This window comes from Telmatherina bonti (assembly GCF_933228915.1).
Source record: "Telmatherina bonti genome assembly, chromosome: 9".
In the NCBI taxonomy this organism is placed as follows: domain Eukaryota; kingdom Metazoa; phylum Chordata; class Actinopteri; order Atheriniformes; family Telmatherinidae; genus Telmatherina; species Telmatherina bonti.
The window spans coordinates 1,268,485-1,295,843 of NC_136627.1; the positions used below are offsets into that span (position 1 = coordinate 1,268,485).

Below are 27,359 nucleotides of genomic sequence, written 5' to 3' on the forward strand. Positions count from 1 at the left end.
TGAGCCATTTGTTCCAAATGAAACGTAAACTTTCCCCCAGAATGTTGGACATTAACAGCATCTGCAGAAGAAGAGAAAAAGTTCCTCCAGCACGTAAAACGTCCAGCAGTAAAATGTTCTGAAACCAAGCAGTTCTACATGTTAGAAAAGCCACATCACACAGTTAATAAGTCGTACAGAAGCTGCCGTACTAATAAAGCTCTACATGAAGACCTGCAGGTAAAAGGAGGCGGTCGCCATGACAACAGCCCATCATCAGGCTGCTCAGGTGTTTCCTCCACCTGCAGATACAGAACATGAAGTGATGGTTGGATATAAAATGCTCCCCAATGTGGCTTATCTGTCCCTGCTGGTGGACATGGAACATGGAGACTCTGGACTCCAGTCCGGCACCTTCCAAAGGGAAGGGACTGACAGGTCGGGTCCGCTCCTTTTCCCAACCCAGAGCAGAGGAACAGAACGATGTTCTCCACAGGCAGACGTGGTGTAGCGGCCATCGGGCAGATGGAGGCAGGTGGAGGTGCCTCCATGCCCAGGAGGAAACCTGTTGTACAGCTGCAGATGTCTGCAGATAGTGGAGACGCTACATAACATGCTACTAAATGGTAACGTGTCCCGTTCAGCTGCGACCACCGCTGTTGTCCCCGACCTCCAACCATCATGTTGGAACCAAACTGCTGCCAAACGTCTAGAAGTGATGCAACACATCAGAGGTGGACAATTCTCATTTATTCACAGGTTTAGTCTCATTTCTGTCTTCATGTCTCCGTCTCCTGCACCTCCTCCTCTGCCAGGACACGCCTGCTGGGGGGACAAGGTGGAACCACTGCCCCCCCTCTCCGACCACATCTGCAGCGCTGCAACCCAGCTGGGACACACAGGAACACCAGTATGTTCCCAGTAAATAAACTGGAGTCAGAGACGTCTCACGTGTTTATTTTCTAAAGTGAAACAAAGGAGCATCTGGTTCCAGCGTCTCTGTGGACTCATTTTCCCCACCAGCTTCTAATCTGTTGGATTAGAAACTGAAATGATGAAAACAAAACAAGTGTGGACAAATTTTTACATTGAGGAAATTCCTACCAAAGCATGGAGCGTGAATACAACACTCAATACCTTAGCAGAAGGATTAATTTCCACAACACAAAAAAGAAAGCACAAAACTGATACGGTCAATTTGCATTGAGTGTCTGGCAGTGTTTACATGTTTGGAAGGCACCTTGTTTAGAAACACCGGACATCCCTTTAAAACTTTCCAGAGGATGTCCTAGGCTAGGCCTGCAGAAGTGCAGTTACCCCCGGAGCCGGACTAGCATCTTAGGTTCAGGTTATTCTACGAGTATTGGCCCAGAACGGTGGACTATAACATGCTGTTGTGATGAAGTGAGAAATTACAACAAAATTAAATCACTTTTTTTGTTTCTACCTGCTTCTTATTGGCTAATTACCCCGGTAAATTCTTTGGTCTGAAAATTTGGCCCAGCTGATGTGAAAGTGGGTAGCCCTGATCTGTGTTATCAAGTCGTGGTGGCATTTGTTTGTTGTTTCACAACGTAAAATTTTAGGATCAACCAATATGTTTTGGGCCTATGGTAAATATTGACCATTAAGGAAACCAATAACCGGTATTTATATTTTGGTGTCAAAATGTTGAATACCACACCTGGGACGAGACTGAATATAGTAGGCTGTTTGTTTTTGTACAATGTAAAATCTGTGATAAAAAGACTTTTGTAGAGAAACACAAAATCTCATACACACACAAACACACACATCAAATACATACGTGTCAAGTATACCGTTTTGGCCGTCAAACCTTCATTTTTTTCCTCTCTCTTTCCTGCACCTATCCCACATTGTTATTTTCCCGGAAATTTCCCAGATTATGTTATGGGGAGAAAATAAACCGACACGAGGAGACAAATCCCCCGCCCCTGAGAAGAAAAACAATGCGGCAACCATAACCTCCTTCCAATGACACATCTAAGCAGTGTTGTTGGTCCTGTCACGTCAGAAATATTGGCGATGACGCGTCAACATTTATCACCAAATTCCATGAAGTGGGAAAAAAAACCCTAGAGAATGGATGAATTCTCCGAACGCGTGCAGAGAGGAACAGACGCTGAGCTACACAACAAAGATGGCATGTTTATCCAGCTAACTGTGGCCTTTTTTAGAACGTCTTCTTTCTTCAAGCTGATTATATGTCTAGAGCTGTTTCAGCTGATTCCAGTTATTTTTTATTTTCCTCCTTGTTTCAACCCCATGTCCACCGGTTGGTGGAAGATTAAACATTTGATCTTCCCTGGTGTTGGCTCAATAAAAAACTACCAGAGCAAATCTCATTTTGAGTTTATTTGGGATAAATGAATGAATAGATTAATCATTTTTACCACAGTCCCCACTGATTCAGTCTAAAAAAAAACCCACAGGTGATTGAGGGAATTTGAGCACATGTTCATCATAACAACCAGTGTGTTGACAAAAGAAAACGCTGGGTGTGGAAATAAAAGTCAACTTTGGTTTCTCAGCCTCAGGATGCTGCAGAACAAAAGCGGTTGCAAAGTGATGAAGTGTTGCATTGAAACTATCAATCTGTCCATTCTACCGCTTATCTTGGGTTGGGTCGTGGGGATGCAGGGATGACAGACTCTCCAGCATGTCCCGGATCTTCCCCAGGAAACACCTCATCAGGAAGGCGTCCAGGAGGCACCCTAACCAGATGTTCTAACCCATCTCAACTGGTTCCTCTTGATGCGGAGGAGCAGCAGCGGCTTAGCAAAATAAATGAACACAGTAACCAAGGAGGCCGGTTCTGGCTGTGTTCAGACTTCAGGTTCCATTCAGAAAGGTGCAGGAGGTCTTTCCTGCCAGCAGCTTCTGAACCGAGGCATTATCATCTAACACATTATTGATTTTGTTTACAAAGAAGAAACGCTGCCATTTCCCTCTGGGATTAATAAAGTCATTCATTTGTCTCCACCTCATTTCAATAACACGCAGCAGTGGCTCTAGGAATGTACGGTAGATGTCACCGTGTCATAGAACAAGTCCGGGACGTGGAGTTTTAAGCTCAGAAAGTTACGGAATGTGTCTTTCAATCTGCAATTTCACAATAAAAGATTACCAAAAACAGATTTCCGTCTGAAGTTCCAACAAACAAAAGAAGCCAGATATCTGTGGGTTTAAACCCTGCGGCGGCTGTCCTGCTGTTCTTCAAGCTTGTGTTGAACATTCCCGTTTTATACCTTCTGTCTAACTGGTAAATGTGTTGCATAATTTTACCTGATAGTGTAACACTTTTTAAAATCGTCCTGACACCTCTACACAGAAGCTCATGAGAGGCAAGATGAACATGCTGCAGTGCCGCGGTGCCTGGTGGTTTCCTCAGTGGATACAAGTGTCTTTTTGTTCACGGAGGAGGCAGGATAGGCTTCGCAGACTAACACACCTGCTCTAAATATTTGGTACGAATAATTTGCAAGGCAGCATTTTTATGGAATCGATGTCAAGGGAATGGTTCACATCAGAGACAAAATTCCATCCAGCAGCGTTTTTTGCTGATTAAAGTGGATTTTTTTTTTTTAAATATTCCAATGGGATAGCTACAAGGTGGACCAGTTAGAGAAGGCGTGTTGACAGAGCCGGCTGCGAGCTAGCAAGCACCACCTAAAGTCCGTCCCGATGCGGCCGTGGTTCAGCTTCAGATCCTGGACTAAACCGGTTCTCAGAGATTGTTTTACAGTCTTTATTACATCACACTTGATGGAAAGAGAAACATCGACAGTCCGTGTTTATTCGCATTGGTTCCGGTGTGGAAAGGCTCTACGTGGGTTGCACATCGGGATAAAGGAGCAGTGCTTAGATACACATTATGAGACATAATTTGACCTTAAAGAAGTTTAATAAAGATGTAATTTTTTAACATGTACTAAATATTGTGCTGATTGCTTTCTTGTTTGTTTTCCTTCAGCTTCCCATTAAAGTGGGACATCAGAACACCCACAGTAAAGTCAGCATAGAGCACAACAAGGAGTGTCTGATCAACATCTCCAAGTACAAGTTCTCCCTCGTTATCAGCGGCCTCACCACCATCCTGAAGAATGTCAACAACATGGTGAGTGGTGATTTCTTTAAGAAAGCAGCGGTCAGGTTTGCCGTAGTGACATGTTTTAGCTCTTCCTACTTACTGTAATCTTTATTGTACTCATAGTCACCATGTAACCTGTCCAGCACTGAATTCCTAGATATTATGTTTCTTTGTTTTCAACCAGCGGATGGTTCTTTCTACTTAATGGCCACAAATGTACCATATGTATATGTCAGCCAATATTACACGTGAACTTCTTAAGTCATGTTTAGACTCTATCCTCTGTTATCTGTTGGATGCTCGACTTCTGTCACTATTTGGTGAAGTTGCTAAGATGACTACCTTAGGGGTTGAGCCAAGGATTGCTGGGTGGTATCTCCAAAGTTATTTCACATTGTCATGAGAATTTTACATGCTACACAGTGTGTGAGTTCCAGTGTGTTGGTCTTTGCTCTAATTCCATCTTTCCTGACAGAACCCATGGCTGTATGGGTCATGATGGTGTTGTTGGTTGTCTTGATGCATTACCTGCTTGTTTTGTTGTTGTTGTAGTTGGTACATCAACATATGACATCTAGTATCCTCCAGCTGTTTCCGTGTTAACTGAAGACGTGGACGGTGTTGAATCAGACATTCTTGGTTCTAAGTATGTTTAAAGTCACTCCCTCCAGAGCTTCATCATTGCGATCACAACTACTAATATGCATTTAACCAACCTCGTGAACTGACCCCATGTACGTCAGGCGCTTCACTTTGGTGTTTTTCAACATGCAGATGTAGAAATCCAACCTAGATAACATGGATCAAAACTTCCATCCGCTTGACACAAAGAAGAAGAGCGAAGTGAAGCGCCTCTGGTATCATGTGTGACACTTCCCCAGTACCCTTCATGGAAGTGGAGGTGAACGGTCTTCTGCTGTGTTTGCACACACTGTGGCGGAAGATGTTCTCCCTTTGTTGCATAAGAAAAGAAAGTTGTGCAAACGGATGAGATAAATCTGCACGATTTCATCCAGATCTGATGTGAAAGACTGGTCAGATAAAAGTTGCAGCTTCACTGCACATATTGCTAAAAAGAAAAACTTTTCTGAAGTAGGGCTGGGTGAAATGACGATATTTATTGTCTGGACGATAGAAAATGTCCATCGTTTCATATGAGGCTCTATTGTTTATGCCACAATAAGGTGCTTCAATGCAGTATTTTACGTCAAGATGCGCTCTACGGCACGCTGCAATACATAAACATGGAGGAAGGCGGCAGCAGACGTGTTTCAGAGGATAATTCTCTAAAAGATGAGCAGCTGACCCAAACTGATGATCTTGTTCCTAAAAAGAGGGAAATTTCTGTCTGGATGTGGTTTGGATATAAAAAGAGCGACGTGGAACCGACAACAGACTAGCTCCCAGTCCCAACAACGGACTCCGACACAACTAACTCATTTTATCACCTGCAGGAATCAGGATAAAGAACACAGAATAAAGAATAGAGTCAATAAAAGCAGCGTCAAGTGGAGGAGAAAGCTCAGAATAAACTCCAGACGCTGCAGCAGGTATTTACCTGTGGAACGTCATACGACCATAGTTCCCCCAGATGGAAGGAGAGCCCTGCTGCTGTTGCTTTGTGCAAGGAGGAACAGGAGGAGCACTGCCAGATCCCTGCAGAATGAGCTCCAGCAGGACACAATTGTGCATGTGTCTGCTCCAACAGTCAGAAACAGACTACATGAGGGTGGTATGAGGGCCCGACGTCCACAGGTGGGGGTTGTGCTTCCAGCCCAACACCGTGCAGGACGTTTGGCGTTTGCCAGAGAAACACCAAGATTGGTAAATTCTCCACTGGCGCCCTGAGCTCTTCACAGATGGAAGCAGGTTCACACTGAGCACATGTGGCAGACGTGACAGAGTCTGGAGACGCCGTGGAGAACGTTCTGCTGCCTGCAACATCCTCCAGCAGGACCGGTTTGGCAGTGGGTCAGTAATGGTGTGGGGGGGGCATTTCTTTGGAGGGCCACACAGCCCTCCATGTGCTCGCCAGAGGTAGCCTGACTGCCATTAGGTACCGAGATGAGATCCTCAGACCCCTTGTGGGACCATATGCTGGTGCGGTTGGCCCTGGGTTCCTCCTAATGCAAGACAATGCTAGACCCCATGTGGCTGGAGTGTGTCAGCAGTTCCTGCAACACCAAGGCATTGATGTTATGGACCAGCCCGCCCGTTCCCCAGACCTGGATCCAGCTGAGCACATCTGGGACATCATGTCTCGCTCCATCCACCAACGCCAAGTTGCACCACAGACTGTCCAGGAGTTGGCGGATGCTTTAGTCCAGGTCTGGGAGGAGATCCCTCAGGAGAACATCCACCGCCTCATCAGGAGCATGCCCAGGTGTTGTAGGGAGGTCATACAGGCACGCGGAGGCCACACACACTACTGAGCCTCATTCTGACTTGTTTAAAGGACATTACATCAGAGTTGGATCAGCCTGTAGTGTGTTTTTCCACTTTCATTTGGAGTAGAACTCTAAATCCAGACCTCCATGGGTTGTTATGTTTGGTTTTCATTGATAATTTTTGTGTGATTTTGTTGTCAGAACATTCAGCTATGGAAAGAACAAAGTATTTAATAAAAATATTTCATTCATTCAGATCTACAACGTGTTACTTTAGTGTTACCTTTAGTTTTTTGAGCAGTATATTTTGTTAAACGATCTATAAATGAGGTTTTGGTCATATCGCCCAGCCCTAATCTGAAGTTGTTTTCTACTTTTTCAGAGAGGCTTGGCATTTTGGCCACAGGCACCTAAAACCAGCACGACTTTTATTGCAATTTTTTCTCAAAGGTGTGTCAAAGTCAGGCATCTCAGCTCACAACAATCAGAAAAAATGTGTAAAATGTTGGAGGAATTGTAAACCAAAGCGGTTTCAACTGTTCTCAGCATTTTAGGACATAGTTATCTGTCCTTTGTGGTCTGGAGACAGCAGATTCAGCTGAAATCTGAGGGTTAAACGGTAGGTCAGCATGGCGGAGTTCAGGTGAAGGGTGGGGTTGCTGAATTGTCTTAGTGATGGTTTGACTGTGACTTACTTTGCAGCGGATATTTGGGGAGGCCTCTGAGAAGAATCTTTACCTCTCCCAGCTCATCATCCTGGACACACTGGAGAAGTGCCTGGCTGGGGTGAGCTCTCTTTAACCTTTCTTTATAACAACAGCTGTGCGGCATCCAAATGGCGGCACGTCTCTGCGCCCACTCCTTCTATACTACTTTGTATTAAAAGCTAGTTATTCAGCGCAAATCCAAGGCTCTGTTAAAGTACTGATCCACGATCAGTCATGCTACTCAGCGACATGCTGGTTGGATTTCTGGGGGTTTCGTGACAAGAAACTGATCAGAACAGCTTGACTTTTGTTGAGATGGTGTCTTATAACAGGGATGGAGAATCAAAACGTGCAATACATGCTGATCATCGTCCTCTTTATCCTTCCATCAGCAATCTAAGGATTGCTTACGCCTAGATGAGACTATGCTGGTCAAACAGCTGCTGCCAGAGATCTGCCATTTCATCCACACGTACCGCGAGGGCCACCAGCACGCCGCTGAGCTGCGGGCTTCAGCCTCGGCCGTCCTCTTCTCTCTGAGCTGCAACAACTTCAATGCCGTCTTCAGCCGTATCTCCACCAGGTGAGTGTGTCTTCAGTGTGATATTAGAATTTATTTCAACCTTTATTTAACACAAGTAGGAGAGAAATTTTCATGACTCGAATTATTCAATTAATTTAATTTTGTGTTTCTTTGATATTCATATTTTTTTTTATTGAATAAAAAAACAAGCCAGCAGGGTCCTTGTACAGAGCGTTGTGGTTCCAGCAGTACATCGTTTTTTTTATTATTTGTTCTCATTTTTCTTCCATAACTGTAACCGTACAAGTATGAACGATGGCATTTACCAGGCTTGGACCAGACCTGGAAGGCTCGGCAGACAAAAAAAAAAATCACACCTATCAGCCCACAGGTGGCACTATGTAAAGTCAGTGAGACCATCTTTGTCGACAAAAATATTTTTTTCGGTCTCTTTCTAGCAAACATTAAACCTGTTTTCATGTAAGAGGGTTTCGACCCGATCATTGTGACAATTAAAACCAAAGACCCGGGTCACTTCAAGAGCGCAAGCTGTCCACATAGCATTCTGGAGACGGGTCACATTTAGATGCAAGTTGAGCTAAAAATTGGGATTTCACAGAGCTTTCAGCCTGCAGTGTACCCTTGTAATTAGCACTTGCTTCTCGCAAAACTTATCTTGATGCTTGCATTAGTCTTCTAAATTCCAATATTACACTCCAATATAAATGCAGTATAATGCGTTTTTAACAGGTGATGTGCGGTAGAGTGTAAAATCAATTTGATTGGCATTATCAGTAGCAATGATGTGTTCAGTCATGTTGGTTCTCAATCAGTCCTAACATTTCAGTTTTTTTTAATACTGTCCAAGCAAGCACCTTTACTTTGTCATGAAGCCAGTCAGTGAAACGTCTTGGAGTGTAACTGTGCCACATTCGACGTCGGATGTCTCTAGGTCAAGTTCACAAAGACCGGGAGAGCTGTCATCTGTGATCACAGTTCTAGTTAGTACATGGTTGGTTAGCTAGGTACGTATCTTGAAGTCCATTCCAAGAACCAAGGGAGAAGAATGATCGCGGATTACAATGAATCGCTGGTAGAAAAAATAATATGGGAAAAGTTTTCCTATTTCCCTGTCAGAAAGGTTTTCTAAATTCTTTGTCGGAACGATCCTATTTCCCCGTCAGAAAGGTTTTCCTGGTTCCCTGTCGGATAGGTTTTCCTAGTACCCTGTCAGATAGATTTTCCTGGTTCCCTTTCGGAAATGTTTTCCTAGCTCCCTGTTGGAAAGATCCTCCTAGCCCCTTGTCGGAAATTTTTTCCTAGCTCCCTGTTGGAAAGATCCTCCTAGCCCCTTGTCGGAAATGTTTTCCTAGCTCCCTGTCGGAAAGATCCTTTGATCTTCCTGTTGGAAAGATCCTCCTAGCTCCTTGTCTCAACGGTTGCCCTAGTTCCTTGTCAGAAAGATCCTCCTAGCTCCCTGTTGGAAAGGTTTTCCTAGTTTCGTGTCGGAAAGATCCTCCTAGCTCCCTGTCAGAAAGGTTTTCCCAGCTCCCTGTCTGAAAGATCCTCCTAGTTCCTTGTTGGAAAAGTTTTCATAGTTCCTTGTCAGAAAGATCCTCCTCGCTCCTTGTCTGGAAGGTTTTCCTGTCTCCCTGTCGGAAAGATCCTTCTAGCTTCCCTGTCGAAAAGGTTTTACTAGTTCCTTGTCGGAAAGGTTTTCCTTGCTCCCTGTTGGAAAGATTGTCCTAACACCCTGTTGGAAAGGTTTTCCTAGTTCCCTGTCGGAAAGATCCTCCTAACTCCTGGTTGGAAAGGTTTTCATACTACCCTGTCGGAAAGATCCTCCTAACTCCTTGCCGTAAAGGTTTTCCTAGTTCCCTTTCTGAAAGATCCTCCTAGCTCCTTGTCGGAAAAGTTTTCCTAGCTCCTTTTCGGAAAGATCCTCCTAGCTCATTTTTGGAAGGTTTTTGTAGTTCCCTGTCAGAAAGATCTTCCTAACTTCTTGTTGGAAAGGTTTTCTTAGTTCCCTGTCGGAATGATCCTCCTAGCTTTTTGCTGGAAAGGTTTTCGTAGTTCCATGTCGGAAAAATCCTCCTAGCTCATTTTTGGAAGGTTTTCGTAGTTCCCTGTCGGAAAGATCTTCCTAACTCCTTGTTGGAAAGGCTTTACTATCTTCCTGTCGGAAAGATTGTCCTAACTCCCTGTTGGAAAAGTTTTCTTAGTCCATGTTGGAATGATCCTCCTAGCTCCTTGTCGGAAAAGTTTTCCTAGCTCCTTTTCGGAAAGATCCTCCTAGCTCATTTTTGGAAGGTTTTCGTAGTTCCCTGTCGGAAAGATCTTCCTAACTCCTTGTTGGAAAGGTTTTCGTAGTTCCTTGTCGGAAAATTCCTCCTAGCTCCCTGTCGAAAAGGTTTTGCTGGCTTCCTGTTGGAAAGATCATCCTAGCTCTCTGTTGGGAATGTTTTCCTAGTTCCTTGTGGGAAAGGTTTTCCTGGCTCCATGTTGTAAAGATTGTCCTAGCTCTCTGTTGGGAAGGTTTTCATAGTTCCTTGCTGGAAAGGTTTTCCTGGCTCCCTGTTGTAAAGATCGTCCTAGCTCTCTGTTGGGAAGGTTTTCATAGTTCCTTGTTGGATCCTCCTAGAAAAAAGATCCTCCTAAAAAAGGTTATCCTAGCTCCCTGTAGGAAAAATCCTTCTAGAAAGGTTTTCCTAGTGCCCTTTCGGAAAGATCCTCCTAAAAAGGTTTTCCTAGCTTCCCTTCAGAAAGATCCTCCTTGCTCCATGTCGGAAAAATCGTCCTAGCTCCCTGTCGTAAAGGTTTTCCTGGTTTCCTGTTGGAAAGGTTTTCCTAGTTTCCTATAGTAAAGGTTTTCCTAGTTCCTTGTTGGAAAGGTTTTCTTAGGTTCCTGTCAGAAAGATCCGCTCAGCTTCTTTTCGGAAAGGTTTTCCTAACTCCCTGTCGGAAAGATTGTCAAGGTTTTCCTAGTTTCCTGTCAGAAAGGTTTTTCTAGCTCCCTGTCGTAAAGGTTTTCCTAGTTCCCCATTGGAAAGGTTTTCTTAGTTTCCTGTCAGAAAGATCCGCTTAGCTCCTTGTCGTAAAGGTTTTCCTAGTTCCCCATTGGAAAGGTTTTCTTAGTTTCCTGTCAGAAAGATCCGCTTAGCTCCTTGTTGGAAAGGTTTTCCTAGTTCCAGTTCAGAAATACAAAGGGAAGAGCCACTCAAGTCTGTAATCGGACTCGGAAAGTCCGAGCATACCCATCTAACTTATGGTCCCGGGTCAAGATGGCTGCCCAACAGAGAATGATGACAGAGTAAACCTACCTTTATGTGTAACTTAATGATTCTGATACAAATGATTTTGTTTAATATCAATCAATGGTTTCTAAATCAGACTGAATTGTGACTGAATTTGAGACATCGGCAAACATCAAATCACATTCTATTAAAATGATATTTTGCGTGGTAACTTCATCTGTGGACACGGATGTCCTCCCATTAGAAGCTGCCGTTAGTTTAATCTAGACATGGCTGGTGAATGATATTTGTTCCTACAGCGCTCTGAGCCCTGCTGGCTGGACTGATCCGCTGCTGCAATGGTCTCCAGCCTGAGGGCCCGAGCATCTTGCACATCCAGCAGTGGTTTCCTGCTTTGTGTCTATGCCAAGCTTGTTTGTCTCTGCAGGCTGCAGGAGCTGACTGTGTGCTCAGAGGACAACGTGGATGTTCATGACATCGAGCTGATGCAGTACATCAATGTGGACTGCTCCAAACTCAAGAGGCTTCTACTAGGTGTGTGTTTACTGTGTGACTGCTGCAAGAAAGGCCTGTAAACACACTGAGACATGATTATCACATCGACTGGCTGTGGAGGTGGCTAGTGTTGATTAGTCACCTGCTTTTACGACATTTATCTGCTTTTCTGGGCTCCAGTTTTATTCACCTGACTGCAAATAAATTCTTCTCAGCTGTTAGGAAGGCACATGTCTCCATTGGTTTCCATGGGTTTAATGCTGCCCCCCCCCCCCCCCCCCCCCAACAGAAGACTACTGAGAAACATGTGGATGCATAGAATATGTTCAGCATCCAAAAGCAAATACTGCAATTTTATTTATAACGCACTTTAAAATCAGCAAAGTCTACAACATTAAAATAACAAAATGAAAAAACATGAAGAAACAGAATAAAATGTTGAAAATCAAATTGGATCAAGATTCCTAAAAATCAGCTCAACTCCTTGTTACCAGTAACTTCCAGTTACACCACCTCTAATTCTTCCACTGCTGTAGAAGTCATACTCGGTTTGTCCCCAGTACCCTGAACTTCCCCGTCTAAGATGAGGTGGTGCAGCGGGTCTGCCGGGGACTGAAACCGCCAGTCATACATAATTACAAAGCACATAGCTTTATCGTCTTTCTGATAGATAATCATTCATTGAAGATTGGGAAATGAGAGATAAATAGAGCTAAGCTGTTTCCACGGTAACCCTTCATCAGGGGGGTTACTGGATGGAGAGTGATGTAATTATCATCTGTCTGGAATTAGCTTCAGTGTGCAGCTTGCCGCTGCAGGGTTCCCAGTCTGAAGCCTTTAAATCCCACCAAACGGCGAGGCTTTCCTGTGACCGAGGCTTTCCTTGCTGACCGCCTTAATTCTCCCGAACCGTTGCCAGTAATGTGGACGCAGACGTCCACCACCAGTTTGGAGCTAGACATGGCCCTGTTTGTTTGACGCTAGCACGGGTGTGGGGCAGTGGAAGAGCAAATGAAGCTATTGTGACTGAAGGCAGGTCTGTAACGCTGATGTGTTTGTGTCCTTTTCAGAAACAGTGCTGAAGTTTCGAGCCCTGAAGAAGCCCGCCCAGCTTGCAGTCATCAACAGCTTAGAGAAGGTACTTCCAGCCTGTTGGCGTGTTGTAGTGGCTGTTTAAAGAACACGTGCTGATGTGGTGTTGTCTTTCCTCCGCCTGCAGGCCTTTTGGAACTGGGTGGAGAATTATCCAGATGAGTTCACCATGTTGTACCAACGACCACAGACAGACATGGCAGGTAAGAATGGACTCAAACACTCGGCTCTGCATTTTGGAGGTTCAGAATATGTTCCTTTGTCTTTCATAAGCCCTTTTACTAGAAATCTTGTCACTAGACAGGTCAGGTAGTCTGTAGGAGACTGGACTGCTAAAAGTCCCTTTATGCTGGGGCGTTGCTGCGATCGCTGGCTGCCTATCTCTTCTAGAGTAGTCTTTAGAGTTCTGACTGTTAAACATTGAAATGGCCTGGCGCCTTCATATCTCTCAGAGCCTCTCCACCGTCCTGTTAGGGATCTCAAGATCACATGGTCCGGAGGACTCCACTGGTGGAGAGACAGACTTTTCCTTTTAAGTGAGGATTGGGAACTCGGTCCGGTCGGGGACTCGTTGGGGACTCAGTCCGGTCGGGGACTCGTTGGGGACTCAGTCCGGTCGGGGACTTGTTGGGGACCCGGTCCAGTCGGGGACTCGTTGGGGACTCAGTCTGGTCGGGAACTCGTTGGGTACTCTGTCCGGTCGGGGACTCTGTCCGGTCGGGGACTCTGTCCGGTCGGGGACTCTGTCCAGTCGGGGACTCGGTCCGGTCGGGGACTCGTTGGGGACTCGGTCCGGTCAGGGACTCTGTCCAGTCGGGGACTCGGTCCGGTCGGGGACTCTGTCTGGTTGGGGACTTGTTGGGGACTCGGTCCGGTCGGGGACTCTGTCTGGTTGGGGACTTGTTGGGGACTCGGTCCGGTCGGGGACTCGGTCTGGTTGGGGACTTGTTGGGGACTCAATCCGGTTGGGGACCCGGACCAGTCGGGGACTCAGTCCGGTTGGGGACTCTGTCTGGTTGGAGACTCGTTGGGGACTCAGTCCGGTCGGGGACTCGTTGGGGACTCCGCCCGATCAGGGACTCGGTCTGGTTGGGGACTTGTTGGGGACTCGGTCCGGTCGGGGACTTGTTGGGGACTCGGTCTGGTCGGGGACTCGTTAGGGACTCAGTCCGGTCGGGGACTCGTTGGGGACTCAGTCCGGTCGGGGACTCGTTGGGGACTCGGTCCGGTCGGGGACTCTGTCTGGTTGGGGACTTGTTGGGGACTCGGTCCGGTCAGGGACTCGGTCTGGTTGGGGACTTGTTGGGGACTCAATCCGGTTGGGGACCCGGACCAGTCGGGGACTCAGTCCGGTTGGGGACTCTGTCTGGTTGGAGACTCGTTGGGGACTCAGTCCGGTCGGGGACTCGTTGGGGACTCCGCCCGATCAGGGACTCGGTCTGGTTGGGGACTTGTTGGGGACTCGGTCCGGTCGGGGACTTGTTGGGGACTCGGTCCGGTCGGGGACTCGTTGGGGACTCCGCCCGATCAGGGACTCGGTCTGGTTGGGGACTTGTTGGGGACTCGGTCCGGTCGGGGACTTGTTGGGGACTCGGTCTGGTCGGGGACTCGTTAGGGACTCAGTCTGGTCGGGGACTCGTTAGGGACTCAGTCCGGTCGGGGACTCGTTGGGGACTCAGTCCGGTCGGGGACTCGTTGGGGACTCGGTCCGGTCGGGGACTCTGTCTGGTTGGGGACTTGTTGGGGACTCGGTCCGGTCGGGGACTCGTTGGGGACTCGGTCCGGTCGGGGACTCGTTTGGGGACTCGATCCGGTCGGGGACTCGTTGGGGACTCGATCCGGTTGGGGACTCTGTCCGGTCGGGGACTCGTTGGGGACTCAGTCCGGTCGGGGACTCGTTGGGGACTCTGTCCGGTCGGGGACTCGTTGGGGACTCTGTCCGGTCGGGGACTCGTTGGGGACTCTGTCCGGTCGGGGACTCGTTGGGGACTCTGTCCGGTCGGGGACTCGTTGGGGACTCTGTCCGGTCGGGGACTCGTTGGGGACTCAGTCCGGTCGGGGACTCGTTGGGGACTCTGTCCGGTCGGGGACTCGTTGGGGACTCTGTCCGGTCGGGGACTCGTTGGGGACTCTGTCCGGTCGGGGACTCGTTGGGGACTCTGTCCGGTCGGGGACTCATTGGGGACTCGGCAACCAACATTTAAGCCCCAGCGCCGTAGTTGGTTGTGTTTAATCAAATGAATACTGCCTTCACTCCAACTCGACGTAGGGAGCAGGGACTGGGGGGGGTTAGGACGAGGGGAGAATCCCCACATGGAGGAGGGGAAGAAGAAACCTTCAGGTGAACATGTTTGTTTACCAAAGAAAACTTAGCAAAGGCAGAAACCAAGCCATGTGTGATTTTCTGCGGGCAGGTGCGTCATGTGTCTGAGGTGCAACATCAACAACGTTGTTCATGGGTCTAAAAGCTTTGATGCTAAATCTACTCATATGTAAGATTTTCACACTAAATGCAGAAATGCAGACTGTAAAGCAGAAACTAAAATAAATCAGAAACAGTGGGTCGGATGGTTTTCTGAAGGGGACACGGATGTGACTCGGGGCTAAATGAAAGAATGTATAGGCAGGAACAGCAGCAGGTGTTTCTCTTGGTTAAAAACGGTGCTTTGCATGTCGGCGACCATCTTTGTAAAAGTGTGTGTTTGTTGCTCCATGCAGAAGCTGCAGAGAAGTTATTTGACCTGGTGGACAGCTTTGCAGAAAGCGCCAAGCGGAAGGCGGCCGTGTGGCCTCTGCAGATCATCCTCCTCATCCTCTGTCCAGAGATCACACACACCATCTCTAAAGACAGCGTGGAGGAGAGCAAGGCCAACAAGGTGGGGACCCGGGTGTGACTCTGGGCTAAATGAAAGGATTAAAAACGACGGTGCTGACTTCAGCCTTCACATTCTTCATTATCCCGCTGCAGAAACTGTTTCTGGAAAGCTTGCGGAAAGCTTTAGCAGGGCAGGGTGGAAGCAAGCAGCTGATGGAGAGCGCCGCCATCGCCTGCGTCAAGCTTTGTAAAGCTTCAACTTACATCAACTGGGAAGACCACTCAACCATTTTCCTCCTGGTCCAGTCCATTGTCATGGATCTGAAGGTACGAATGTCTGATAAAAATCTACTTCCCATCTCATGTGGCAGCACGTTTATCAGCAGTGATCCGAGGCCAAAAGCAGCCGGTCCTGTAAACTGGTAAAACTGGCATGCCCATCGTGTCCCAGACGATGGGCATGCCGCCGCTACAAGATGAAGGCTTGACCCGTTTCCTTCCTCAGTCCCACACAGCGGGGCTGATGTTGCTCTTTGAGCCGCAGAGATGTTGTTTGTAACGAGGAGTCCGTTTTGTTGTCCCCATGAAAATAATTGTTTAGTTCAGAGCATGACTGTCATCAGTCATCTCAAGTTTAACGAAGATTGCAGGTTTCATGGCTTGGTTACAGGTACTTCCTGGTTAATGGGTTCAGACACTTCTTGTTGCCAAGGGGTGGGACTAATTTGTGATCCAATTGTTGACTTGCAGATTTGTTCATTATGGGACTGCCATTAAATGTCCATTTTTGTACTTGTTTGTCTGTTCCCACACATGAAGATGTGTGAGGTGTTGGCCTACTGGTTAGATTTTGAGATATTAGACTTTTGTAAAAAATAAATGTGATTGGCTGAAAGCCCTTCAAACCAAATGCAAATTGGACACTGAAAAAATTCAGCTCAGCCATTGGTCAGTTTTTGCATAATAAGCTGCAAAGGGCTTCAACAGAGTTTAGAGGTCTGCACCAGTTTCCAGTGTCCGGTACATGGAAGCCCTATTTCCTCCCGTCAGAGCGAGCTTCAACTCCCACCTGCAGCAGGTCTTCAACCATGTCCCGAGTGAGGCGGGGGACATTGAGTCCGAATGGGCTGTGTTCCGTGCCTCTATTGTTGAGGCGGCCAGCCGGGGCTGAGAAGAAGAAGAAGGAGGAATCCTATCGGGCCTTCTTGGCCTGTGGGACTCTGGAGGCAGCTGATGGGTTCCGACAGGCTAAGCGGCATGCGGCTTTGGCTGTCGCCAAGGCAAAAACTCGGGCATGGGAAGTTCGGCGCAAATGGAGAAAGACTTCCGGACAGCTTCGAGGAGATTCTGGTCCACCATCCAGCGGCTCAGGAGGGGGAAGCAGTGCTCCATCAACACTGTGTACAGTGGAGGTGGGGAGCTGCTGACCTCAACTCGGGACGTTGTGGGTCGGTGGAGGGAATACTTCGAAGACCTCCTCAATCCTACCAACACGTCTTCCCATGAGGAAGCAGAGCTGGTGGACTCAGGGGTGGACTCTCCTATCTCTGGGGCTGAAGTCACTGAGGTGGTCAAAAAGCTCCTTGGCGGCAAGGCCCCGGGGGTGGATGAGATCCGCCCGGAGTTCCTTAAGGCTCTGGATGCTGTGGGGCTGTCCTGGCTGACACACCTCTGCAGCATCGCGTGGACATCGGGGACAGTGCCTCTGGACTGGCAGACTCTGGTGGTGGTCCTCCTTTTTAAGAAGGGGGACCGGAGGGTGTGTTCCAATTACAGGGGAATCACACTCCTCAGCCTCCCTGGTAAGGTCTATTCAGGGGTCCTGGAGAGGAGGGTCAGCCGGATAGTCAAATCCCGGATTGAGGAGGAGCAGTGTGGTTTTCGTCCTGGTCGCGGAGCAGTGGACCAGCTCTATACCCTCTTTGGGGTCCTGGAGGGGGCATGGGAGTTTGCCCAACCAGTCTACATGTGCTTTGTGGACCTGTAGAAGGCTTTCGACCGTGTCCCCTGGGGGCTCCTGTGGGGGGTACTCTGGGAGTATGGGGTACCGGACCCCCTTGTACGAGCTGTCCGGTCCCTGTATGACAGGTGTCAGAGCTTGGTCCGGTAGTAAGTCGGATTCGTTTCCGGTGAGGGTTGGACTCCGCCAAGGCTGCCCTGTATCACAGATTCTGTTCACATTAACCTTGACAACCTTGTCACATTAAGTCAACTTAGTACCTCTATTTTGTCATTTTGCCACTTCAGCCATTCAAATATTAAACTCTTAACCTCATTTTAGGAGATATGTGCTACGGCTTTTTTTTTTAAAACTGTTCCAGTTTTTCAGGTTTTTGTCAAGCGTTCAATTCAGTCTTGTGATTGGGCAAAACAGATATTCAACTCAGTCATTGGTCCATTTTGTTAACAATGAGCTGCAGAATGCTTCACCAACGTACACTGCGACAGCAGTACATAGTGCTGTACAAGGCCCAGGTTGTTGTCTAGCATTGAACATAATGCTATTTGACGTTATATCTTCTGTTGCAATGAGGATTATTCAGAGGTCTTTAACTGCCTCTGTCAATTAATTGCCTGCACCTGTGTGCGAACAGACAGCGAGTTGCACTCTCAAAGAATATGAAACATACCTGAGTAGGACAGTGTTAAAATGTGACATTGTTGGAAAAATAAATGAAAGTGTTGCAATTTGAGAGAAAGGGGTTTTTGAGAAATTATGCAAGCAATTTTAAATGACTGTGAAATTATAAAAATAACGAAACACGTTTTAATACTGACTTGTAGGTCACATGTAGGTTTCACATGTATGGTTACATGTGAAACCTACTGTAAAGTCAAACTTTTTTAGTTGCTTCAGATATCTGCGCCAGTTCTCAGAGTCCGGTACATTGTGGTCCTGTCTCCATTTTCTTTTCTGAAAAACTTTGGTACGCCACTCCTCCTACACCTTTTGTGCCACTTTATTCAAATGTCAAACTCCTCTGCTCATTTGGAAGATATTTGATTGTGGTCTTTCTTTCTTTTCCTTTTTTTCTTCCAGTTATTCAGATTTTTGTTAAACATTTAATGCAGTCTTGTGATTGGACACAGCCATTCAGTTTGTGCATAATGAGCTGCAAAGTGCTTCAACAGGAGTTAGAGGGCTGCACCAGTTTCCAGTGTCTAGTACATTGCAGCCCTATAAATACTGAAAACTTCTTGTTTTGTAATGTTTTGGTAGTGTCTCACAACAGCCATGTACACACAGAGATGCTCCTGTATGTACCTCTGACCTATGCTGTTTGAAAGCTTTTACATTTAGCATAAATTCATGGCAGAACTTTACTTTGATTGAAGCTGCTTCCATTCATACTGAGGAAAATTACTTGATTTCATGCATTGCTCTCAGCTGCGTGGTGTAACCAGCAACGTCTGTTTGTAACTAAATCAGCATAGTTAGTATCAGCTAAGACTGTTTTAAAATTTAAAAAATAAAATATAAAGAATTTATTTTAAAAAGAAAGTCAGCCCAGTACCTCTTAATAGTACCTATAAATAGCACCTAAAAATGAAAAATGCTTCTGCCACAATGCTTCTAAATCTTCTGGTGGTGTAGTGGTTTAATGAAAGGACTGTGGCTTGGAAGGTCACAGGTTTAAATCCTGGTATTACGTAATGTAAAACAGCAGCGCTTCTTCTCCTAATGGCAGAAAACCATGGTTTCAAGCTTCTACATCTATTGTGCTACTTCATCCATTCAAATATTAAACTCTCCAGCTCATTCTGATATATGTGCTTTTGCACTATTTATAACTATCTTTAGCTTCTTCACCGCAGTTTAGTTCAACCTTTCCTTTTTAGCAATCCTTCTGATTACACACTGATGGAAGTTCTAAAATGGCATTTTTATCACAATAGCAAAACTCTTCAATAATTCTGCCAGAACCCTCAATACCCTCCTCTCAATAGAAAAGTTTTGTCTTTCTGATTATGAGAATGGGCTTTTTCCCCCCAATTTTTTCTTTATGGACACTGAAACAAGTTATATAGAGAACAGTACAATATTCTTGATAATCTGGCATACAATCTTTACGCAAAGTACATTACATTAATGTAGCAATGTAATCACCACAGAGTCTCAATACACAGAAACACGTGACTGTCTCTGCCAACAAATAAATTTTTTTTTTGTTATATAAATTATTATTATGAAAATAAAATAACAGAGGGACAGATGAAGATTGCCTTACCCTAAGGCACCCCTTAATACCCTATACTGTTGCCCACTCTCCCGGCAGCCAGCGCTTAAACCAAATCAGATCTTACTGTTTTAATATACTGGGTCCACTTAGACCAGAAATTGACAAATTTGTCCTTCTCTAGTCTTAAAGACATTGTAATTCTCTCCATCACATATACTTGATATATAGTATCATAACAGTCATCAGTCTTTGGTGTACCAGTGTGCATTCATTTTCTTGCCAAGGTTTTCCTAGTGGACAAGAGAATTCAAAACAGATATCTGTCAGCAGCTGTAGTAAAATCTGGAAAATCTAGACCCAAGTATATATGTGAGAAATCAAAGGGCACATTTGTTTGAAAAATATTTTGCAAGCATCTATGAATCTCCTGCCAAAAAGGTACAATCTTTGAACAAGTCCAAAATATATGGTAGCCTCTGTATTTGTGCTAGATGTTGTAGGTTCAAATCCAACAATTGACATTCTCCTGAACTTATCACCTCCTTCCACATTTTATTCTTCAAGAAAGAATTCCTCTCTGTCTCTGCAATTTTCATGATTAATTTATTCATTCTTATCTGAACTGCTTAATCTGTTCAAAGGTTATCCCAGCAACCGTTGGGCGAGAGGCGGGGTACACCCTGGACAGCTCGCCAGTCCATCACAGCACCACACAGAGACAAACAACCACTCACGCTCACACCTATGGGCAATTTAGAGTAACCATTGTACCAGTAACCATGAGTACCAGGAGAGAACTAATAAAAGGGGAGAACATGCAGACTCCACACAGAAAGGCCACGGTTCAAGCCTCCCCCCAGCCGAAGATCAAAACCAGTGATCCGCAGTGCCACTAAATTCAGTAACATCTTCAGCTTTTTTGCATTACACATTAGTAATTACACATTATCGCATTTACACTTGCTGTTATGTCATAATAGCAAATTTTCTCGTTCATTTTGGTGTCTCAGTGACCTTTATTATGAACACTCCCAGAGCTGCTGTTGTCCTGCAGCATCCCAAGGCTGAGAAATCGCAGCATCATCTTACAGCTGCCTTTGGCTTTATACTTGATATGCTGTCAAATGAATATAGACACACTGAGCAGAAGAGGACATTGTCAGAGGAAGAGAAGAAACGAACAAGAGAAAGGGATAAAACAAGAGGCAACATTTGACTGACTTTTACTGAATAGAGAGATCTCAGAGAAAAGATGGGATGCAGGGCAGATACTGAGTGAGCTGACATTAGTCCAGGCTGCACTGCAGGCTTCTGTTTACAGCGCTTAATACAGTAATTATTAGTGGCATTCTTTCTGCTCTGAATTAAGGCAGATTAAAGTTTAAACTGGTATTGTCGTGTCCGTTTCTTTCTGTTCCACCAGGCGCTGCTGTTCAATCCAGCCAAACCCTTCTGGAGGGGCACCGGCAGCCAGAACGCCGACGTGGAGCTCATGACGGACTGCTTCGTCTCCTGCTTCCGCATCAATCCTCACAACAACCAGCACTTTAAGGTAGACGGGCAGGAAGTCTGTTTTGTGTCTGACGTACATTAACTTCAGTTCGAGCTGGTCGACAGCATTTCTAAATCACTTTCCCCTGCAGGTCTGTTTGGCCGCCTCCTCCCCCTCCACCTTCCACTTCGTCCTGGTCAACTCTTTGCACAGAATTATCACCAACGTAAGTGCATCTTTGTGCATCGTTTGCAACAGAACATTTCAACGCTGTTCTGTCTCATCTTGAGTTTCCTTTCTCAGTCCCATCTCGACTGGTGGCCGAAGATCGACGCGGTGTACTGTTATTCTGGAGAGCTCCGCTTTATGTTCTCAGACACCATCAACCGGGTGATTCAAGGCACCGGCACTCACGCTCCTCTACGCATGACACCGGTGAGCTCACACCTAGAACGTTTCTGACAGAATCAGTGCTGTATTCAGGCATTCATCAGTCAGCTTCTGCTTCTGAGTAAATAATGAATCATTTTAATTTAGTCACGTGGCGATGCAGCTTGAAAACAGTGAACCCAACAAGTGCTGTGTTTGGTGTCCTCCTGCAGAGTCTGACGTTCATCGGGAAGAAGACCACCAGCCTTAAGTTTAAAGAAAAAGCCACAGACCTCGACACTCGAAGTTACAAGTGCCTCCTCCTCGCCCTGGTCAAACTCATCCATGCTGACCCCAAACTTATGTTGCATGTAAGTCCACTTTCAAAGACCAAGGTTGGGACGGGTCATTCACAAGAACTGGCGAGATGTGATCTCTTTGGTCCCAACCAGTTTGGATTTTGATGGTGCTGGGAGTTTCTTTTCATGGCAGAAATAAGAAAAGAGCTCTTAACCTGAACTGTGGTTGCTTTGTAGAATCCTGTGAAGCAACCTCCAGAGATGCAGAGCAGCACAGCGGAGCTCGTAACGGGCCTGGTGCAGCTGGTGCCGCTGAATAGCACCACTCAGCTCTCACAAGAAGCCATGGAGGTCAGAAACGCTACATGCGGATTTTATTCAGCACACTGGATTGGAAGAGCAGCGAGAAGGGTTTTAATACAAAGAAAATACAATAGTTTGCCAATCCTTTCCTACGTCTTTTCAAGTGAATCCATAACAAACACAAGATATTTAAAGTTCAGGCTGATAAACTTTGGTTTTTCCAAATATTCCCTCATTTTGAATTGAATGCAGCACTGGGGCAACCGAAGACTGGGAAGGTGGAGCGATGCCTAAAAATCACCTGTTTGGATCATTCCACAGGTGAACAGGTTCAGTGGAAACAGGTGAGTGCTGGGATTGGGTCTAATAGGATCCTCAGTGGAAGGTTCGGCCTTTCACAAGCCAGGATGGGTTCAACACTTTGTGAACAGCTGCAGCAGCAATAGTCCAACAGTTGGAGAACGTTTCATATGTACACCAACATGGCCATGACCTTTGATCCCTCCAGCCAAAGCTGACATAATTGTGTAGTAGATGTGGCCAGGTGGGCTCAGGAAGACTTCAGCAAACCATGGTCAGTTAACAAAGTTTGTCTCTACAAGTGCCAGTTAATGTTCATGACCAGGCCGGCCTGCCAGTAGTCCAGACCTGTCTCCCCTGAAAACCTGCAGTATGAAGCACAAAATACCACAACAGAGATGGCGGACTGTTGAGTAGCATGAAGCGGGACGGGGAAGGGATTCCCCGACAAGCTGGGACGGTAGTGTCTTCAGTTCCCGTACGCTCATTGAGGGTTGTTGACGGGACAGGTGAAGTAATGCAGTGGTAAATAATGACCCAGTTCCAGCTTTACTGGAACCTGTCGTTGCCATCTAATTCAAAATGAGGGAATATTTGAAAAAAGTTTGAGATTGAAGATTAAATGTCTTGATTTTGTGGTGGATCCAATTAAGTTTAGATTAAAATGGTTTGCGTTTGTGTTTTTATGTAATGATTTACCAAACGTCCGGGACTGGGCTTGTTTCCCAGGTCTCTCTTGTCTCTAGGAAACTCCATAGAGGTACAAAGCTCAAGCCAGATGCACTGAGACGTGAAAAAACAGAAAAACTTTGTGCTAATTTCCTAAAAGTTTTGAGACTCACATGAAACAGAAGAAGTCCCGACTTTAAACCTTGTTGCAGGTCATTTTGGAAACCTGCCAGGGAGAAGGGATTTTAAGCCTCGATGGGATTAAACGCGTACAGGAAAGTCAGAACCACTGGAAGCTGTGGTTTATTCTGAAAGAGAGCTTTGTGATGAGAGAAACTGAGGACTGGCTCGTCTGTCAGAAGCTTGTCTGGAGAGACGGAGATCCCAAAGCAGGACGATGTTTCTATCAACACATAAAGCACTGCTGCTTTTGTGCTAAATGTTGGGTTTTTAATGAAAGCTTTTCTTTTCCTTCCTTACTATAAAACCTTTTCTATGTGTCCCGCTCCACGCCCTTTTTCTTCCCTCTACCTGTCCCGCTCCACGCCCTTTTCCTTCCCTCTACCTGTCCCGCTCCACGCCCTTTTCCTTCCCTCTACCTGTCCCGCTCCACGCCCTTTTCCTTCCCTCTACCTGTCCCGCTCCACGCCCTTTTCCTTCCCTCTACCTGTCCCGCTCCACGCCCTTTTCCTTCCCTCTACCTGTCCCGCTCCACGTCCTTTTCCTTCCCTCTACCTGTCCCGCTCCACGCCCTTTTCCTTCCCTCTACCTGTCCCGCTCCACGCCCTTTTCCTTCCCTCTACCTGTCCCGCTCCACGCCCTTTTCCTTCCCTCTACCTGTCCCGCTCCACGCCCTTTTCCTTCCCTCTACCTGTCCCGCTCCACGCCCTTTTCCTTCCCTCTACCTGTCCCGCTCCACGCCCTTTTCCTTCCCTCTACCTGTCCCGCTCCACGCCCTTTTCCTTCCCTCTACCTGTCCCGCTCCACGCCCTTTTCCTTCCCTCTACCTGTCCCGCTCCGTGTCCTTTTGCTTTGCAGGCTCTGTTAGTGCTGCACCAGCCAGAGACCATAGAGCTGTGGAACCCGGATGCCCCCATAGAGACGTTCTGGGACATCAGGTACTCATGATCACATTAGGATCTCTGAGTCACTGGCAATCCATCCATCCATCCGTCCGTCCATCCATCCTTCCATCTGTCTGTCCGTACATTGTGTTATTTTTTCATAGAAGAGAGTTGCAGTTGTCGATACGGGAGGCGACGAGGCTGTGAAGAAGAGGAAGGAAGTATGGGGGTGGTGGGGGGGTGATGTGATAATGGGGCCCAGCAGAGCTGTAAGTCGACGGAGAGAAGGTGTAAGTTTCCTTCCAGTGAGAGGAGTTTCAGTTTTTTGCTGTTTAGGGAAGATGGAGGTGAATCAGGATTTTCTTTTAGATAAGCTGGTAGGGAGGGAGTGTGGAGCTGGTTTTGCTGGGCGGTGAAAATAAGTATTACATTTAGCAAGAGGAAGGAGATGATAACGAGAACTGGACACAAGGTCTGATCCAGGTGTAGACTGCAGCAGCAACGCTTTTACACATAAATATGATGGACCGGTAATCTTTCTTTTTTCTTTCTTTTGTCACAGCCTCCGAAGGGTTCACGTCTGTTTAAGATAAATCATAATAAGTCATGATAAATCATGACATCATCCTTTTGGGTGTCAAAACACTAAATCAGCATTTTTTAATTTTTATGGCAGATACTTCAATAACAGCTTCTTTTCTGGAGCATTTACTACTCAGTTGTGAAGTTTGAGACTTTTTCAGGACATATGTCCTTTCTTCTTGCTTCAGTTCACAGGTGCTCTTCCTAATCTGCCGTAAACTTATCGGTCAACAAATGGTTAATGGGACAGAAGTACTAAAATGGCTCAGAGAGATCCTCATCTGCAGGAACAAGTTTCTGCTCAAAAACAAGGTATCACTGTCCTCTTTGAGTCTTTACAGATGATGGCCTGACTTCCAGCCTGCAGCTGTGCAGACTGCCGTGCTGTCCTCCGTCAGGGCCTTCATCTCGTATCGTACTGCATAACAAAGTCTAATTTCGTCAGTTTTTTCTCCGTTATCTCAGGACTGTGCCACTGTGGGTGGTGGCATTCCCATCTGCCGGCAAGCGCAGACTAAACTGGAGGTGTGCCTCTACATGTTCCTGTGGAGCCCCGACACAGAGGCAGTGCTGGTGGCCATGTCCTGTTTCCGCCACCTCTGCGAGGAGGCTGACATCCGCAGCGCTGCTGATGAGGTGCCCGTCCAGACCATCCTGCCCAACTACGCCACCTTCAGCGAGCTGGCCTCCGTCAGCACCCTGATGGGAACAGGTCAGTGCTGATCCATCTGCTGTCTGCGTGCTTCTGCTGCTCTGAGTCATCTGTTTTTGAAGCATCGCTTTCAGATCTTAAAATTTTTTGACCCATTTTGATGGCACAGTGTCATTCCTGGAGGCATTGTCCTGCAGCATCCCAGGCCTCTGGAAACCACACAGTTCTAAGCTCAGGAGCATCATTTTACACATGCTCTGTATCATTGGCTAATATATCACATAAATAAACTGTTTATTTACGGTACATGTCATACGTCACATGCACCCTCTGTCCAATCAGAACCCTTCCCAACCCGCCGCTCTAAAGAGGAATTAAGTGTTCCATGTGAACCTCCATCCGGAATTATTATTTTCATATAAACTGGTAGGAGAATACGTTTATTCCAAATGATTTAATTCCTAATTAAAAAACATCATGTAACCGTAGCCATTGTTAGTCACCAAGAGTCCTCCATACCAGCAGAAAAAGATTCTAGACTTGCTGATGCTCGCTTTGTCTTTAAACAGACTCACTGAAGGGTCTGAAACATCTGGAAATACAGCGTCAATATGGCTAAGTTAGTAGCCATACTGTGTGCATCAGTGTAATCAGTGTACCAGGACATTATGTTGTGACAAAAGGTTCCGCGATTAATTGCGTTGTTTTTTTTTTTTACCATGTTAATGTTTCTGTAATTAGTGTAATTAATGTGTTAAATGTATTATTGTAATGTCCAAAATGTAATGTCCTCCGTCAGGGCCTTCATCTCGTATCGTACTGCATAACAAAGTCTAATTTCGTCAGTTTTTTCTCCGTTATCTCAGGACTGTGCCACTGTGGGTGGTGGCATTCCCATCTGCCGGCAAGCGCAGACTAAACTGGAGGACATTGTGTTAAATGTATTAGTCTGTTTGTGGATATCATACTCAAGTTGAGTAGTTTGTTTTAAGATTGCTGTGCTAAATAGTGGAGCATGAACATCTATTTTTCAGGACAATAACAATATGGATTCTAAAATGATGCCACATGGATGGATCAATCGTTATACGAGTATAAAAACAAAAGATTAAACAAAGAGGACTTCCAGGTTGGTAGCAGAGTGAGATGGTTGACTGAACTTGAGCTCCTGACAGTAGAGCACTATTTCCCACTAGAATTCAAGTAAACCCTTTATTTGACTACACATTATGAACAATATGTCGGGGCGTTCTAAGAAGAAAACCAAGAAGATGCAAGAAACAAAAGAAGTAGACGCAGCACAAGACAGAGAACACGTTAGCACAGAGAGAGAAGATGGCGGTGGGGACGTAGCGTCTCATGGGACTTTACACGAGGACATGAAGCTGATCAGCCAACAAATCGCCAACTTAAAAGCCGAACTGAAGACTGATTTGGGATCACTCAAGGATGATTTCAATAAAACAATGAAGGAAGAAATAAATGCACTTAAACAAGACATTAACCAGCAGCTCGCGGAAGCTAAGCTAGCTATGCAGGACCAGGGTAAAAAACTCTAGGAGGCTGACACGAGTAGAAGCGCTCGAAACGTGGTCTGCTGCAGCCAACAAGTCACTCCGACAGTCATTACTGGAGCAGCAGAAAGTTATTGACAAGATAAATGACTTGGAATCAAGAGCAAGAAGAAACAATATGTGCAATTATGGAGTTCCAGAGGGAGAGGAGGGAGAGTCTACGGGCCAATTTATTGAAAGTTTAATCCGAAATGAAAAGCTTATCGATGAGGGAGTAGACTTCCAAATACAGCGAGCCCACCGCTCACTCGGGCCAAAGCTTCCCGCCGGTGCACCTCCCCGGTCCATCGTTGTCAACTTTCTTCAGTTTCAAATCAAAGAAACAATCCTGAAAAACGCGTTGAAAAAGAAGATCTTAATACAGAATAAACCTCTGGCCTTTGACCACGACGGCGGTGGTACAGCAGCGTCGAGCCTACAAGGATGTGAAGAGCGCATTGAAAGAAAAAGGCGTCCGATTTCAGTCTCCCTTTACAAAGCTAAGGGTTCACTGGGACTCCGGCCCACGGAC

At 46.2% G+C, this 27,359-nt stretch overlaps 1 protein-coding gene across 1 annotated transcript in view; it reads left to right on the forward strand.

Moving 5' to 3' along the window:
* nf1a (neurofibromin 1a) overlaps positions 1-27,359 on the forward strand; it is a 177,398-nt gene that overhangs the window by 24,535 nt on the left and 125,504 nt on the right. The window contains 16 exon segments of the mRNA XM_079246402.1: positions 3,974-4,117; positions 7,180-7,263; positions 7,577-7,767; positions 11,389-11,495; positions 12,527-12,594; positions 12,676-12,751; positions 15,267-15,424; positions 15,517-15,690; positions 20,968-21,096; positions 21,188-21,262; positions 21,340-21,471; positions 21,639-21,776; positions 21,942-22,055; positions 24,015-24,094; positions 24,811-24,934; positions 25,088-25,334. Of these exon segments, the coding sequence (XP_079102528.1) occupies positions 3,974-4,117; positions 7,180-7,263; positions 7,577-7,767; positions 11,389-11,495; positions 12,527-12,594; positions 12,676-12,751; positions 15,267-15,424; positions 15,517-15,690; positions 20,968-21,096; positions 21,188-21,262; positions 21,340-21,471; positions 21,639-21,776; positions 21,942-22,055; positions 24,015-24,094; positions 24,811-24,934; positions 25,088-25,334 (2,041 nt within the window).